At 38.8% G+C, this 17,928-nt stretch overlaps 2 protein-coding genes across 2 annotated transcripts; one reads left to right on the plus strand and one right to left on the minus strand.

Annotated features, from left to right (window-relative positions):
- Positions 1-1,440: 1,440 nt before the first annotated feature.
- ppp2r1bb (protein phosphatase 2, regulatory subunit A, beta b) lies at positions 1,441-14,132 on the minus strand. Its single transcript, XM_054609579.1, has 15 exons — positions 13,988-14,132; positions 13,387-13,477; positions 13,174-13,274; positions 12,736-12,968; positions 12,403-12,550; positions 12,126-12,281; positions 9,250-9,364; positions 9,063-9,133; positions 7,332-7,466; positions 5,572-5,745; positions 5,342-5,402; positions 3,915-4,069; positions 3,574-3,716; positions 3,352-3,443; positions 1,441-3,253 (listed from the first exon to the last, which is right to left on the minus strand). Exons 1-15 carry the CDS (start codon positions 14,063-14,065, stop codon positions 3,237-3,239), a joined length of 1,770 nt encoding a protein of 589 aa, XP_054465554.1. The 5' UTR covers positions 14,066-14,132; the 3' UTR covers positions 1,441-3,236.
- A 1,463-nt stretch (positions 14,133-15,595) lies between these two features.
- med29 (mediator complex subunit 29) lies at positions 15,596-17,708 on the plus strand. Its single transcript, XM_054598519.1, has 4 exons — positions 15,596-15,772; positions 15,865-15,923; positions 16,344-16,428; positions 17,022-17,708. The coding sequence occupies exons 1-4, from the start codon at positions 15,608-15,610 to the stop codon at positions 17,247-17,249; spliced, it is 537 nt and encodes a 178-aa protein (XP_054454494.1). The 5' UTR covers positions 15,596-15,607; the 3' UTR covers positions 17,250-17,708.
- The last annotated feature ends 220 nt before the right edge of the window (positions 17,709-17,928 follow it).

Below are 17,928 nucleotides of genomic sequence, written 5' to 3' on the forward strand. Positions count from 1 at the left end.
GGAAAGAAAGGTCATTTTAAAGTATGTAAGTAAAGTACAGAAAAGACTATGTCAGGGAGAACAGATTCAGCAATGTATCCTAACCCAGCCTTGCACATGGGTCTTTTGGGTCAGTTATCACTTCCCTAACCTGTTGAGCTAAACAAGCACTCAACATTAAGTTAAATATGTTTTTCATAGTATAGTAGATATAGTAGCCCGGAGCCCCGGCGTCGGCCATCAGACCTCTGGAGCTTGTCCAGAAAGCTGCAGCTCGTCTGGTGTTCAATCGCCCCAAGTTCTCCCACACAACTTCCCTTCTCCGTTCTCTACACTGGCTCCCTGTAAGAGCTCGCATCCAGTTTAAGACTCTGGTGCTAGCCTACAGGGCAGTGAAAGGAACAGCTCCTTCCTATCTCCAGGCCTTGGTCAAGCCCTACACCCCCGCCCGACCACTTCGCTCTGCTGCCCCGTCGCTCAGAGGTCCCTGCGGCCGATCCACCCGGTCACAGCTTTTTTCTGTCCTGGCCCCTCAGTGGTGGAATGAACTCCCCACTGACGTCAGGACAGCAGAGTCGCTGCCCATCTTTAGGCGCAGGCTGAAAACTCACCTCTTCATGAAATACTACCCTGAGCCTTCCTCGTAGCACTTATTTGCATTCGTATCACTTCGTTGCACTTAATGTATTCGTATTAATTTGTTGCACTTATTGTTTTCGTAGTCATTTGCTTCTGCACTATACTTTTGCTCTGGTTTATGCTTTTACATGCTTGTTTAAGAAAGGAGATGCACTTATGACTTCTGGTGACTAGTAGTTCTCTTGAATACCTATGTTGAATACACTTATTGTAAGTCGCTTTGGATAAAAGCATCTGCTAAATGACTGTAATGTAATGTAATAGTATAGTTTGTTGAAAAAAAGTCAGTATATATCAAAAAAAAAGTCATAGTATTGTATGTTGAAAAAAAGTCAGTATATAGTATGTCGAAAAAAGGTCATAGTATAATATGTCGAAAGAAAATGAAGTCACAAAGTCTAATCTAGTCATTTTAAAGTATGTAAGTAAAGTACAGAAAAGACATCATGAGTGAGAACAGAATCAGCAAACTGTCCTAACCAAGCCTTGAACATGAGTCTTATAAGTTTCAGTTTTCACTTAACCTGTTGAGCTAAACAAGCAGAAATTAAGTTAAATGTTTTTCATAGTACAGTAGACATAGTATAGTATGTTGAAAAAAAAGTCATAGTATAGTATGTCGGAAAAGATGTCATAGTATAGTTTGTCTTCAATTTCATAAAAATACTTCCAAGCAACACATTAACTTGACAGAATATCATAATAATATAATATAATAACTAATTATACAAGCCGGCTACATTGGTTCCTTTGTTTATTCAGATCAAGATACAGTAGTACAGCATCCCAAATGTGGAGGGAATTCAAAATAAAAGCATACAGGACAATTAATCAAGGTTTATTGAAGAACAAAATGAGGGGAGGGGGTGGAGAAGGGAACAGCGGGAGTAGTTCGAGGAAAGACAGAAGTTTATTTTATCAACACAGAAGATACATTTATTCAACCGGCCCATAACCACCCCAGCTAATAACCCTTTAAAACATTATGCAGCCTTACGTACACATTCTCCATGTCCCCAATCCCACTTTCTTTGAAAGCATGCATTTGTTCTCCATCGTGTTGAGATTTGTAAGCAAGAATCCTCGGATGACCGTTTACATTCGCTGACCTTATGCTTCTAAATCTCATTTACAGGGAAGGACTTAGCATGGATTTAAGGGGAAAACTTGATGGCTCTAGGACAGAAATAGGACTGGTTTTGTTAATCCCATGGTCTTCATTAGCTGTAGTCAAGTTAGTTTTACCCTCCTATTAACATCCAAGGAATAAAGTGTCCCTTCAAGAAAAAAGGACATTGTAGTCTCTTTACAGGAAAACTAGTTACCCAGGCATACTAAAAGAAAACACCACTGCTTATCAAAGTCATTGGCACAAAGATTAAGAGCAACGCAGAGACTATTTTGAAGAAAATCACTACTGACAACCATTTCCCACCCTAGCACATCAACAAAATCATTGAAGATTTAGAGGAGGGATAATTATGAGCTCCACTTCCTGACGTAGCTGGTCTCTATAGGCTCTTTTCACAGCAGTCATTTTGACGCGTCATTGCAGAGTAAACGCAGGTGGAATTAATAACATTAATTATGGCCGTGCTGCATTTAAGGTGTGCCAGGGACCTGGTATTTTGCAAGCTGGCTCACTGGAATGACTGTGACACTAAATAGAATGAGACATCATTCATTTCATCAATTACACCCATGTTTACCCTGCTATGACATGTCAAAATAGATGCCGTGAAAAGGGCCTATTGCAATGGGCCGATGTTATTCAATTGTTTGATCAATTAAATCTGCGTTGCTGCGGAGGGGTGTGTCAGTCTGGTTGATAGGGTTGGGAAAGGACAGTTTGAGATTGATTAGTAGATGCAATCATCGAGAGTTCATCGGATTACATGCAGTAATGGACACCCCATCATTTCTTTGTCAGAGCTTTGTATAGAACAATCCTGTGAACCATTTAGGAAACAACAAGTTTGGTCAGGTGGGAAAAAAAAAAAAAAAAAAAAAAAAAAGACAGCCTAGTAGACCTGCACAGACTTCTCAATCAGTTCTCTGGAGAGCTACAAGGAGTGTCTCGTGGAAAAGACAACTATCAGAAGGCAGGAAGCTCAGCTCAATAAACAGCTTGCTGCACCATCTGCTGCTCAAAGTTTGCATCTAGCAATGAGATAAAAGCGCAGCAGTACGGAGAGCTAGCTCAGCCTTGCGTTCTAGGTAGCGATCATAGACATGTGGTAAGCTGCACCGACTGTGGCTAAAGAAAACAGTGGCCGAGGATTTAAAGGAAGGAATGTGAGGAGGGGTTCTGGATAGTGATGCTTAGCTAGAACAGTAGCACATTAGTCAGCATGCATTACCAAATGCAATTTCATCACACTTTGCCTTTGTTAAAGCACCCATTTACAGCAAAGAGGGTTAACGAAGAAGCCTGTGATAGGCCTGGACATAGTCTACTATTGGACAGTAAACAAGAGGAAAAAAGAAAAATGGATAAAACAATTGTTAACAGATTTCTCTATACATTTACCAGTTGTTCCTGAACATCAATAAATATCTTGTAAAAGTGTTTGCGTTGCTGTCTTGGGTGGTTGTCTGTTGAAGCCATGTTGGATTGGTTATGCGAGGGCCAGAACTGTGTGAAAAAAAGAAGGAGAAAACAAGAATAAGAATTTCTTACTGCCTTAAGCATTAAATGACATGACAATGATGAAAGAAGAAGGAAATGCGTACCACTGATGGCCTCCTGGGCAAAGTACTTGACATCCATGTCTGTGTCTGTGGCAAGCTTCTCCAGCACAGGCTTCACTTCTGTTTGAAGGGCACTTTAGGACAAAGAGGATGACAATTATTAAACACATTGTCATTTATAGTTCTTGATTTTAGTGTAATGGCACGTTTCTGTCACTCTGCAGAGAAAAAACATCTGAAGCCAAAATTACAAAAACAACATACTTGCTGTCAAGGACCGGGCCAATCTTCTGAAGGGATTTGGCCACGTTGAAGCGTACGTTAGCCACCTGGTCATTGGACATCTTGAGGACCACTGGTAGCATCTGCTTTGTGGTGATGTCCTGGCCACACGCCTCTGACAACGCCTGAGACACACAATACAGATGGTCACCAGCAGTACACAGCATTTACAAAGGATGGACAAATACTTTATTTAAAGACAGACTGATAAATGGTATGAAATAAAAAAAAATAAGTGCCATAAAACCATTATGGGACGTTAACCCCTTCAGAGTAACCAAGGACCTAAACATGAGAGCAGTTAATGAGAGCAGTGGACTTACATTGATGCAGAATAGAGTGGTCATCCTGTGGAGGTAATTGGGGTCGTTGGCCATGCCCAGCACTTTGGGCACAATGGTGTTCTGCGCCCACTCCGCTCCAAACTTCTCCACCAGCTTCATGAGGTTACAGGTGGCCGCCTCACGGATGGCATACACTAGAATAGGACAGTGACAACATTCTTTGTGAAAGGTATTCCTGAGTTTGTCCATTTACCTGAATGTGTTCAGTGACCTTGAGGATCACATTCTTCATATACACAGTCATTGTTTGCTTTACAGCTCGTAAAATCCACTTGAGGCAAATTCGTGGCAAGAGGCTATGTAAACAATATTCACTTTACTTGCAATGAATATATTTAAATGATTGAAAATCTTATTTAAAAAAAAAGAAAAAAGAAAAAAAAAAAAAAAAAAGAAAAAAGAAAAAAAAAAGAAAATCACTCAATATATTGGGTGAATACACCGATATTGACTTTCAGAACTCATGAAATTTGCATGTGTAATGTTAAAATGAGTCAGGAAGGGAAAGATTCTGGGCTGTTTTCTCTAGTCCTTTTTTAGATTTTTTTCTAAGGGGCTTACGCAAGGGTGGCACAGCCCTAACCCCAGCCGTGGCAAAAAAACAAACACACACACACACGGTAACTCACACCAACACCAGCAGCATTCCAATGATGTAACCCCGTTGGCCCTTTGTCCTTAATACCGTGTGTGTGTGTCTCACTAATTGGAAACTTGATTCGGAGTGAAAAATGTACCCAAAAGACAATGTCCAGAGTTATAAAATGGAGCACGTGTGTTGTGAATCTCTACGGGTACACAGCTCTTCCAGAAATTGATTATGGGCGATAGTCTCACAGAGCAGTTTAAACCAGAGAGAAGACTCTAGGGCAAACCAGCACAGATATTGCCATATATCACCTTCCTTAGCCCTCAAATTTCTCACTTTCACTAATAACACAGTATCAGGAGACCTGTCTGCCAACTGGCCGAGCTCAGGGGTGTAAGACAATATATATAGCCAAGAAATGAATAGTCAAATAGAACAGTATTGGTACTAATGCAACATTGCCCCTATGTGTATGGAATATAAGCAGTTAATTTAAAAAGGACTAGCTAGTGTATTATACAAAGTGTCTCAGGGTGCTGCGGAGCACTAAGGGCCAGAGCAAATAAAACTATCACAACTGGAAAATGACGAGGGATGGGGGCTCCTTCCTCAGAAAGTAACGTGATTTTTGGGAGGTTTTTTGGGTTGCAAGAACGGAAATAAAACTCGGACAATATCTGAATTCAAATATTGCCAAACTTTTAAGCAACCACTTGTAAAATGCATGTACCATGTCATACCACAAAACAGTAGGTTTTTATTAGTACTTTCAATCTGTTCATTTCTTGTAAAACTTTAACCCATAAAAGTGCCTTACCGTGGTCAATAAGCCAGGCCATACAAAGGGTGTTGAGCTTCTCGTCAAAGAATTCCACTCCCTGAGAAAACAGACACATTTCAATTAGATTGCTTTCCTGGATGTTTACAGTCAGGCTTGATTTGGCTGCATATTGCCAATATTTTTGGTTTGGAGATGGTGCTAATAAAAAAAGACCTTCAAAACATTCTATAAAAGTTTCAGTTGAGTTCCTAGACCCCATGACTTACCAGCTGTCCTGCCAACAGAGGCATGTACTCTATGATGGCTAGGCGGACCCTCCACTTTGCATCCTCTGCCAGCTCCACAATGGCCGGCAGCAGTGACTGGGAGAGCTGACGGATGCCAATCACCTCGTTCACACAGTCTAGGTTGGAGATGATGTTGAGACGCACCTCGGGGCACTGTGACAGAAAAAACAAGAGGAGAGTGTTAAGCACATGGCAGCAAGCCTTTATCACAACAAAGTATTTTGATATTTAACAAATCTCACTGTAGTAACAATGGGTCTTAAATTAGGGTTATAAGGATCTTTATGTTCCTTAAAGAGCCCTTATATTACAGGAAGTATAGGATATGGAACCTGCATACAGCCCAATGCAACTTGCAGCATTTGATCAATCTTTGATTTATGGAAATCCAGTGTGAGGAGTTGTTGCTGATAATGTTGAATATTGTGGAACTGTTGTAGGAAGAATCCAAGATCACAGTAGTCCTTTATTAGCAGGCTTGATTGTGATATTTTATTGTCAAATCTAATAGGATGGGCCTTTATCCTTTTCTAGCAACTCAAAGTATTTTAAGCTTTATATTGAACAACTCTAGCACTGTTTTTACCATCTCCCAAGTGTTATTGTCTACAGCCAAGTTACTTGAGTCACAGTAAACAAAACAGACTTCCAAGTAGTTTAGTCTAGAACAATGTAACCCAGGTTTATATAAAATTGGCTTAAATGTAGATCTGCAACAGAACAACTGGAACAGCTAAAGAAAACTTTTTATCCTCATCCCTCCCAAAAAGGAAACCCTGAACTGCACAATGATTGAACACTCTCACTCAGGCTTGTTAACTAAGTGGGAACATGTAGCCAAATAAGGCATAGTAACAATTTGGAATAAATTGGCTTTTAAATCTGCAGAACATTCTCCTTCTTGCTCCCTTTAAACTGTCCTCAGCACCTTGAATTACTGAAATTTGCAAGTCAAATCTGTCAGTTTGGACATAAATCTAATTAGACACTCTTAGTCTTGTCTTTGCGCTGTGAGCAAATGGGGCCATCTTTAAATAGGACTAAGGAAAGAAGCAGTGGAAGAAATGACAGACTCAAACCTTCCAAAACAATATAATTGTGTGTCTAAGCTGTCAAACTGATGTGATTAATCTCAATATGCAAACTTGTGTCATTGAAATGTATTCATAGGACAAGATTCCTTTGGGCCATAGTTTTCGTTGAACCTGTTACTTTAGCTGAGGAATGCCACTGTACGTTCTTCCTCTAGAATCCAGCCCATTGTAACATTTTGCAGACTCACTTAACACATTGCTCTACAAATTTGTTTCTGTACCAGCCCCAGGAACAAACCATTTCAAAAAGGTATGTCTAATACCGACAGGAACAAAAATAACTGAAATACATTTTGCAATATCATATCTAGTTGCACTGTGTCCAGCTTTTGTTTATGCTTCACTCAAGACACTGCAATCCGGTCTTCTAATTGTAAGGCCTGGTTGGCAACTGCATATTTAATCCTCCCACCCAGCCAGGTGGCAGCCAGGTACATCTGGTGTCTGCAGCTAAGTTGGTTTACCCTGTCTCAGAGGTGCTGATCCCCAAAGGCCAAAGAAGTCGGTCAAAGTCAGGAGCTTCACATGAAGCTTTTGTTGTGCATGTTACCAAACTAAATACTGCCTCAAGGATTTTAAAAGCTAGCTGTGTAAAATGTCATCAAGAAATTCAGGCCGGTAATGACAAGTCTGCATTCCCTTTACCTCGTCCTTGAGCTGAGCCAAGAAGAGAGGCAGTAAGTGCTCTATTGTGTTGTCCTTTCCCAGGATGGTGGAAAGGCCCATAATGACGGAGGCCAAGGCTGACTTCACATGCTGATTGGTGTCTGAAACAAGTTCCTGGTCAGAGACGGGACACACAGGAGACAGAGAGATCAGACAAACAAATGGTTAAGACAGAATGTATGCAATTAAACATATAAAACTACTGCTATGGGTAATATATACACAACACACTACAGAGAGGGAGGCTATAATCTGCTGGTGTGTAATACACAGTACGGCTTGAAAACGCGAAAAATGAAGTTTGAATATTATAAACATAACACAATATGTCCTATCATTTTTCAAAGATAACTGATCAAACCAATATCATACAGAGCTACAGAGTAAAACGAAATAAGTACTAAAGAACTGTATGACTTAACAGCGTTCTGGGGTTGTTTGTCAGTTTTTTGCTACCTGTGTAGCTTTGTTCCACAGTTGATATGTTAACAGGATAAGCAAAATCACCCTTTGTGACATGGGCTGTACCTTTTGCATGAAATATATATAGGCTACAGATCCAGGAATTTTGATACAGGTCTACCTTAACTGCCACTTCTATTAGTATAAGGTTTTGTAATCAGTAGCACTACAACTGAACTTATTGTTGGACAAAAACAACAGTGCCACCTGCTGTTCAAAAACAACTGGTACATAGACAATGTCTTACTCAATGTCAAACATTGTATAACATGCCCCCATTAAAAGCCCTTTATGGTTAGGGTACCTTTAGGGGGCATCTTCATGGCTCAGGAGGTAGAGCAGGACGCCCACTAATCGGTTGATAAACCCCTCGCTCCTCTAGTGTGCATGTCTAAGTGTTCATGGGCATGAGACAAAACCTCAAATTGCTCTCGAAGGCTATGCCATCGATGTTTTAAGAAGCATTGGATTAAATCCTGACAGGTAGTTTTGCACCCTCTGCCATCAGTGTGTGAATATGTGCATGATTGGTGGATGTTGACTAGTAGTGCAGTTTGAGTCGACGGAAGACTAGAAAATAGCTTTGTAACCATTTGCATTTACCTTCTTTGGATATCTAAATGTTTTAAGTGTGTGTATGTGAATGCTGTCAACTTTCGTGGGTGATGATATACTTTACTCTTATCAAGAACCACAAATCAAAACACATAGTTTATCAGTGTAGCACTGTGGAAATATCTCTATTCCTGAAAATTTGCCAATATGAGGTTTCATCCAAGATATTATTCATCATTTATTTTAACATCTCAGTTCTTATCTTAATAGTTTTGGCCAGTTTAAATATTTTATGTATCAACTGCTGATATCTGGGAGGATCTGGGCAAATGAAGTCAAGGAAACAATGTATAGCTTGTTAGCAAAACCCCAGCTTCACCCGAAGATAATACCTAAATAATTTGAAACTTAAATCATAACTGTGTGTTGTAAATGTGCATTAAATTTGACAGAGCAGCTTTCTGGCTGAACCTACTGTACTTAGTCTAGTCAACTGGCAATTGTATAATAGACATAGTTAGTGTCCACACTCCCAGTTTCATATTTTTATGAGTAGTTTGTGTACTGATGTTAAAATGTTTTGACAACTTCTGTTGCTAATCAGCAAATAAGATTTAAAGTGAGTTCTGTTCAACTGAGAAGAGTAGCAGCAGAGAAATGTGGTGATATGGTGAAAAAAATGGTTTTTTTTACCTTGACACAGGGCAGAATATGAGTCATGATGATTTGCTCACGATTGTCCTCTGGGAGGTTCTCACAGAACTCTAACAAAAAGGAAGAGAACACAGTCAAACACTAAAACAAGTTGTTCAATTTAACACAATTTTAGCTATTCTCGCTCTAGTATTAAGGCTTAAGTTATCGGTGTTCATGTTCTTACCTTTGACTTTGTTGGCCGCAGCAGCACGGACCTCAGCTTCACAGTCCTTCAAAAGATTCTGGAAGGCCGGCACCAGATCATTCTTGGTGATCTCAGGCCCAACTGCTTTCTGGAGCTACATTTGGACAGAAATCAAAATGTCTCAATATCCAAATAAGCATGTGGGGAAAATATCAATACAAGACATTGATGAAGAATCAAAAATAAAAGTCGGGTAATTAAAGCTATTTTACAGGTGACAAAACAACTATGATGATTTACAAAGTTTAGGCTGTCATTTAATTAGGTTGGGAGATTGGCTCCTACAAGAAGCGTACTTACATGCAGATAAATCTGCCAATAATTTATTTCCTAATCATTTGAATCAAAATAACAATAAGTATATTGAATTTTTGATGGTTTACAGCGACTTCGGGACAGTTGGATTATTATCAACAGTGTTGGAAAAAGTCTGTCTGGACCCTTGCTGTTAATTAAAGTTCTTAGAAAGAAAAACGCAAGGTCAAACTTTAAAAAAAATAAAATAATAATAATTGGCCAAAAATATTGCTATTGATGAATCTCCAATTCCGAGAAATTGAAACCCAGTGAAGGATTCTATTGTCCATTAAATAGGTTACTATTTTATGTAACAATTTTTCAGCGCTCTTTTTTTGGGTAACTGTCTGCAACTGAACAGCTTCATGGATACATTTTGGTGCCAATATAAAGCCTGAAAGTATAGTAAGTACTCTATACTCTTAAAAAGCTAAATGCTGAGAAACATTGAGGGCAAAAGTATGTCACTTAGTAACTGAGTGATAAAGTTGCTGAGTGATGAAGTTATACTGTAGGTCAAAGTGAGTGATGTTACATCATCAACTTTGCAAACTTTATTTCTGCTGGTAACGTCTTCTTTGCCATCAATCAGCTGATCCACTACCTCAATACATCATAGTGTGGTAATAGCTGTGTGGTCAAGCGACAGAGAGAGAGGCACTCAGAGCAGACAGGGTGTCAAGTGGTAGTAAATGAACAGTGTAAGTGTCGTCAGGGGATGCAACCGAGGCCAGGTTTGGTCTGATTAACAAAGATAGTTCAATTACAGAAAAACACTTTAGTTGAATAATCCTGAACATTGTTATAAATAGCATGATTATATTGTTGAATTCTAGCAGCCCTCGGTTACTTATCTGAAACGCACCTTTACGATGTCATATGATATCTGTTGTAATAAAAGTGGTTGTGACATCTCACATGTTTTGACTTACAACTAAACATTTAGCAGTCAATGGTAGAAAACACCAACATATTTACTGCGTATTGCCATTCAGCCTAAAATATGATATGATTTTTGGTCTAAATTACCAGGACCTACATCAGCCACGATAGCAATAAACCAACATTCCTACCAGACTCATGTAACCAACAGTTGGCTTAACAAAGTGGAACATCACATTTTGAAAAATGATATAAACCTACAAAAATCTGAAATAAATAGAAAATATTTTTGGTTAAGATTAACTGAAATGAGCTAGATCCATTGGATTGACTGAGTTTCATCAAAGTGCTGTCCAGTCAGAGGGATGACCTTTTATAAGACTTTTAATTACCTCTATATAGATATCAATGCTCATCTATATACTAATTATCAATCCTATTTGGAGAGATGGATAATACAAACTGTTTTTATTGCTTCATTTTAGTTTTCCTTACAGTTGCAAAATATTCAATTTAACCCTTTTAAAATTTCAATTGTGCATTTATTTTACAATAGAGGGCAAAAAAACAAACCAAACTACCAACAATTTTGTAACCAATAATATTATGACAACCATTAGCAACCTTTAGCAATAAGAGAGGTGAGTGTGAAGCCTAGGGATGGGACAATATAGGATTTTATCTCAGAGGGTAATTAAAAAAACACAAAAAAAAACAAACACCATGGGTTGATCGTGGTGAATTTCAATTATCGGGATAATTATGAATAAAGATAGGTCTGAGTCATGCTTTTCCCAGCGTTGCACATGATCATAGAGGATCAGAACCATTAAGCCTAACTCTGTCAAAGACATAGCTCCAATTTAAAAAAAAGACCGCAAACAAGAGACTGTTGTGCACCTGGGAATGCATGTAATCTCTGTTCATAAGAGCCGACAAATGAAATTCCAACATTCAATTTATCTAGCAATTGGTAGCAAATTAGTTTAAATGTCTAGGTTTCTCACACTCCAACTTGTGCATGGCCTCTTTTTCTTGCTCAATCAAAAGACAAATATGGTCGATTCATCAATTATGTTATTGAAAAAAGCATCCGCAACAGCAAAACCAATTAATTAAGATAATGAAAAAAGTTCCATTTGCCAAAGCTGAAGTACCAGCTTTCTGGAAGTACTTGTTGCAGCCCGACTCTGAATCCAATGTTATGAAAGAGTCAAACTGGGGCAATACTAAGCTACAATGCATCCACTGTTTTCTTTCTTCAAAAAAGGCATTGATATTCAGGAATCCTTCAGCAATCTTAACTGATAAGATTTTCAAATTAAATTTGACCTAAGGTCATAGGTATACTTGTACCATCTTGAGGGAAAACGTCACATTCATGTATTTCATAGGGTGCATTGTTCAATAATTACATTGTAATGTATTTTGCCCTTACCCTTCACAATAAAATGTGCCCACACATTCAAACATAATTGTGTCACTGACTTGGAGCATGTATGCGCCTTGGAAAATAAATCATGACCACATGTCAATATTGTTCGAGTTCAATGGTTGTTAGGAACTAGACAACTCTAAATATGACTTGTTTCTCAATAGAATTTTTTTGAAAAATCAACATTTAACCAGCATGCCAGTAACGGAAGGAAAAATTTGGAAATAAGTCTGCTTCTTACCTCAGAGAATTTGTCAGCAACCATGTAGCGGACCCTCCAGGATTTATCTTCTGCAGCTTGGCGCAGTGTTGGCATCACCAGGGACTCAAGGTCCTCCTGAGGCAGCAGTGTGGCAATGCTGACACAAGCTTCCACAGCAAGCAGACGTACAGAGTCCTGATTGATAAAGGTAAAGTAATTAATTTGGCCATTCCTGGGTTTAACAGATTTAGGGGAATGCAGAACACAGAGTACAACAGCAGTTTAAATTGAGAAGAACAAAGACAACCGCACATACCTGCTCATCAGAGGCCAGAGCGGTGAAGAGGGAAATTATGTCACTTTTTACATAATCCAGCTCCAGGACTTTGGCAAACTCTCCAAGTTTAGAAGCTGCAGCACGACGCACCATAGGAGTGTCATCTGAGCACAATGTGCGGAAATGCCTAGAGATAACCAAAGTCATTTTATTAGAGAAAACTGAATAATCAAACCTGCTGAGCCTAAAAGATCACCTCAGGTATTAAATTACTTGCCTGATATCAATTCAAAACATAATCAACAACACTGCAAATAAGTATTTGACGCACTATAAAAAGTATTTTTAAATTTTTGTTAAGTCGTCACTTACTGGCGGATCTCTGCCTTGACAGTGCTGGAGACACGAGGATAACAGACACTAAAGAGACCACAGGCAGATGTGCGAGAAGTGAACCAGTCACCACTGGCCAGACGCTTGACCAAAGGCTCAAAATGCACCTCTAGGTCAACTGGAGAATGCTCCTGAGAGATCTTCCGCAGGGACTCAACAGCTTTATCTCTGACTACAGTCTCCTCAACTGTAGCAAGGCTCTCCAGAGGAGGCTGTGTGTCAAAAAGAAAGAAGGTTAGATAGGGTTATTGTTCAACTATTCACAAATACAAGACATTTACATTTCAGAAATGTCCATAACTAAATCAACAAGACCAAACCCAAAACTGAATTCCTTATAAATACAAGTAATGTCTGCAAGCCACAGACTGATATCTAAAAAAACAAAAACAAAAAAAAACCTCTCAGATGACTTACCAAGAGACAGTGGACATACTCTGGCCCTCCCACCAACATAGTGAAATTGCCAAGCTGCTCAGCCAAGGCCAAGAGCACCTCATCTTCGTCATAGATGGTGTCTAAGGGATTACAGGAAGACTTGTGAACATTTATATTTATGTAATACAAAGACTGATGCTTAGGGAGTTAGTGTCAGTACAACACAGTCAGTAGGAGGATTCATGTTGTTACCTGTGAGGAAAGGAAGGAGCTCAGTGCGAGTCCTCTCAACACCAAGAGCCAAGGCGATAGTAGACAGCTTCTTGATGCTGTTCAGTCGTAACTGTACACAAAAAGGGCATTAAGCAATCACAATACAGTGTAAGAACATTTCATTAACAGTCACAATGGTTAATGTTGAGCTTCATTATATCCAGCTAATCAGGTCTACCCACTGCGGCCTGGGACGCCCTGCTGTTGTGACGCCTGACCCGAATCTATCAGCTAGCATACTGTGCTAACGCTAGCTGCTAACCCGACTGGCCGGGTTAGTTTGTATTAAAACCTGACGTCAATGCACAGCTTTGACTTGTTAAGTTCACATAGGTGGCGAAAAGACCATTAAAGGTGTCTCCAGTTCACCAGGTAACGTGTTAAACCAAGAAGGAAACCCGACTATATTGTCGCCCGTTCTTGATAGGCCTCGGCCGGGAGCGTCAGCTAGCCTATGTGCTAGCTAGTTAGCTAGCGTTAGCTGCTAATCACGGGCGACTAGAAATAATGTTACGTAAAAAATATATTTGAAGAAGAATATAAATGCCGATTCAAGTCGAAACTGGTGTTACTAACGTACCTGGACATCCTCATTTCGCAGTTCATCAATGAGAACTGCGATGGGGTAGAGAGAGTCGTCTCCATCAGCTCCTGCCATTTTGGATTTTGTTGCGGTTAGAATGGCGCTGCTGTGTTGCGCTACGGGGTTTCTGCGTTCGAAGAGCGGCTGCAGGGCCCTGCCTTCTCCCATTCTGCTGCCTTCAAGAACCCACCGAGAAAACCGTCAAGGAACAACAACAACAACAACAACAACAACAACAATTAAATACTTTATGAAAAACAAAAAAAACAAGCAGACAGTACCAGTCAAAAGTTTGGACACACCTTCTCATTCAATGGTTTTTCTTTATTTTTATTTTTATTTTTTTCTACATTGTAGATTGATATTGAAGACATCCAAACTATGAAGGAACACATATGGAATTATGTGGTAAACAAACAAATGCTCAACAAACCAGAATAGGTTTTATATTTTAGATTCTTCAAAGTAGTTGAATGAGAAGGTGTGTACAAACTTTTGACTGGTACTATACGTTCAAGAATGGTAGAACCAACGAAATGTTTATTAATCAAGCATTGCAATAGTTACAGCTGTTAAAGTATGAAATTATCTATTTACAGCCCAATAAGTGAATTTAGAACGATAGTTTATTCACATTTCACCATATGATTAAGCAGTTTACAGGAAAAGTAGGGCCACACTGGAAAATAACGACTTACAATGATTCAACATGAACACATGTATCTGTAACCAATGAGGAGAATATTTTAATTGATAAAATGCAAAAATAATAATAATATTGAATACAATGTATTATAGTATTACAATGCATGATTATACAATGAAAAGTCGTGGTAGTTCCAACATGAAACACATATTAACTGTATAACGTTAAATATGACAAACAAGTTCAATTCAACATATATATATATATATATACAGTACCAGTCAAAAGTTTGGACACACCTTCTCATTCAACTACTTTGAAGAATCTAAAATATAAAACATATTCTGGTTTGTTGAGCATTTGTTTGTTTACCACATAATACCATATGTGTTCCTTCATAGTTTGGATGTCTTCAATATTAATCTACAATGTAGAATAAAAAATAAAAAAAATAGATAAAAAGCATTGAATGAGAAGGTGTGTCCAAACTTTTGACTGGTACTGTATATATATATATATATATATATATATATATATATATATATATATATAGTATTTATATAGTCTATGAAACTATAGTCTATGGCAGGGGTGCCCAAATTCTTCCCTCTGGAGGGCCAAAATTTAATCGGGTGGAGGCTCGTGGGCCAAAATTGTAATTTTTCAGTATATTAGGTTAAATATGGGTATAAATATATATATATATATGAATATATATATATATATATATATATATATAAATAAATTTGGCAAGTAGTATTTCCAAGAAACAAAGTATTGGTTGGAATGGGTGGGAAGGGGTTTGTACTTGCACGAGTAAACATCAATATTCATATTCGAAACTATATAGTCTATGGTTTGAAACACAGGTTTGAAAGTGTGCGATGTAGTTACCAAAACGCTTTTATTTTGAAAAACGACCGACCGGATATTAAACTCAGCTTCCTGTTTTTGCACAGTAGCCGGTCAAGATGGCGTCTCAGCAGCAGCAGCAGCCTGGCGGGCCGATGTCTCAACCCGGGTTACAGCCTACTTCTTTACAACAACAACAACAGCAGCAGTTGAACCAGCAGCAGGACTTTGATCCAGTGCATAGATTTAAAATGCTTATTCCGCAGCTGAAAGAGAGTCTGCAGGTAACTGAGCCCCGAGCATCTGATCACAACAGCTGGAGTTAAACATCTGTCGCAATGTGCCTTAAACATGCTGCTTTATTTGTCTCTTTCAGAATGTCATGAAGATCGCATCCCTGAATTTGGCCCACAACACCACGATTGACAACGGCATGTAAGTGGACCGGTATAGTAGCAGTGGTACTGAAGATCCTTCATTCCTGCTGCTGTCAGGTTGCACAACCAGCTCTGCTCCCAGTAGACCACATGCCACTTAAAACCTGTGCAATACAAATACTCTGTGCAATACAATAGTTATAATAGTTTATGTCTGTATATATAGTATTTCAGTTACTGTGGATTCTTTACTGTTTTTTTATTGCTCATTTGCTTATTTATAATACTTATTTTTGATCTTGTTTTTACTATGTCTCTTGTTTGCACTATCCTCTATGCTACTGTAATCCTGTAAATGTCCCCGCTGCGGGACTAATAAAGGATTATTTTATCCTATCTTATCTTATCTTATCTTAAGATGTTTCTGTCAGCCAGGTCTCTGATTCTGCAGCGTGTCTTTTTGTTTCTTGTGGTTCAGCAAAAGCAGCGACACATCTGTTCAGCGCTTTGACAAGAGCCTGGAGGAGTTTTATGCCCTCTGCGATCAGCTGGAGCTGTGTTTGGTAAGACTTCAACACAATACACACTCACGACCCAAATGTTGTCCACGTACCAGGACTGATGTGTCAAGGCGTTCATTTGTCAACACAGATCATATTAAGGAAGCTGACTGCATTATTTTATTTCTACTTATATTTTCTGTTTCTTTCTGTACATACAGTACCAGTCAAAAGTTTGGACACACCTTCTCATTCAATGGTTTTTCTTTATTTTTATTTTTTTTCTTTACCAACTTTACCATTTAGTTGATGTGGGAATTTAGTAACTATCCTATAAGACCAACCTCACAAGGAACATTGGAAAGGTATTTGAATCAACACTACTACGTGGAATACAGCACTGCTTTAAATGAGCATAGATAAATGCAGTAATGTAAACACTGTAGTCACAACACACTGTGCCTACTGCATCAATATTAGATTGTATACAAGTGAGATAGTCCTTTGAAGAATTTCATTAACGGTGGTTCAAGTTTTCCTGTCCAATTGTCCACATGTTGATTGAAAGTGTTTTTCACCTTGTAAAGAACAATACACAGCAGCACAAGTGTCCGTCTTTGTGTAACAAAAACTCACGTTTTGTCTCCCCTGTGCAGCGGCTGGCATACGAGTGCCTCTCCCAGAGCATTGACAGCGCCAAACATTCACCCAACCTGGTCCCAACCGCCACCAAGCCGGACACGGTGCAGACGGAGTCCATGTCTTACGCCCAATACCTCGGCATGATCAAGTCTCAGATCTCCTGTGCCAAAGACATACACAACGCTCTGCTGGAGTGCTCCAAGAAGATCTCAGGGAAGGGACAGCCTCAGGGAATCATGTAGACCTGAATCAACTATCCCAAGTCTTTCTACATCTGGTGACATTTTTGAGAAGGATGATGGATTTCATATATGGGCCCTTCCCATATTTAGATCTTAGTATGGTCAAGATACTGTTTCATTTCTCAAGATCCTGTATATTTGGTTATGATCTTTTTTAAGCAAGTTATGTCTCCTGTAAACTCTATGTAAATATGTTCCAGATAAAAAGTCATGTTCCAAGATGACCAGAAGGTGGTGGCAGAGATGTAACTGCCAACTCAATATTCACAAGTCTTTTGTAGCTTATTTGTATTGACTATTAAAACCTTTTTTACTGCTTCCTATGTTGAAAAAAAAAGAGTAAATTAATATTTGTTAAACTATACAGGTCAATTACAACACAGTTCAGTTTTCCATTAAATTTGTTTACCAGAAGCGGATGGATAATAAGTTTAAAGACTTTATGCTGGAAGTAGTCAAAGAGAAGGAATGTCAGACTCTACAGAGGCAGTAGAATAAAGTATCTTTACAATAAAATCGGTCACATGCTTTGAGTAATAGCCGCACTCTTTGTGCTTGGAGGATCCTTTAAAATATTTAACTCCTATTGAAGCTGAAGTGTTGATATAGTGGGGCAACAGAACAGTCGCCTGGGGGATTTAAAGAGAAGACTTCTTGAAGGGTGGGGTGATTTTTAAGT

This window comes from Anoplopoma fimbria, chromosome 1 (genome assembly GCF_027596085.1).
Source record: "Anoplopoma fimbria isolate UVic2021 breed Golden Eagle Sablefish chromosome 1, Afim_UVic_2022, whole genome shotgun sequence".
In the NCBI taxonomy this organism is placed as follows: domain Eukaryota; kingdom Metazoa; phylum Chordata; class Actinopteri; order Perciformes; family Anoplopomatidae; genus Anoplopoma; species Anoplopoma fimbria.

What these genes read in the sequence shown, in the direction of transcription:
- ppp2r1bb (XM_054609579.1), bottom strand. Translation starts at nt 14,065, where the DNA reads ATGGCAGGAGCTGATGGAGACGACTCTCTCTACCCCATCGCAGTTCTC. An exon ending in CTCTGGCCTCTGATGAGCAG is followed by an intron (nt 12,282 to 12,402) that starts GTATGTGCGGTT and finishes TTTATCAATCAG; the next exon opens with GACTCTGTACGTCTGCTTGC. An exon ending in TTGCTGACAAATTCTCTGAG is followed by an intron (nt 9,365 to 12,125) that starts GTAAGAAGCAGA and finishes GTCCAAATGTAG; the next exon opens with CTCCAGAAAGCAGTTGGGCC.
- med29 (XM_054598519.1), top strand. Translation starts at nt 15,608, where the DNA reads ATGGCGTCTCAGCAGCAGCAGCAGCCTGGCGGGCCGATGTCTCAACCC. An exon ending in AGCTGAAAGAGAGTCTGCAG is followed by an intron (nt 15,773 to 15,864) that starts GTAACTGAGCCC and finishes TGTCTCTTTCAG; the next exon opens with AATGTCATGAAGATCGCATC. An exon ending in ATCAGCTGGAGCTGTGTTTG is followed by an intron (nt 16,429 to 17,021) that starts GTAAGACTTCAA and finishes TCCCCTGTGCAG; the next exon opens with CGGCTGGCATACGAGTGCCT.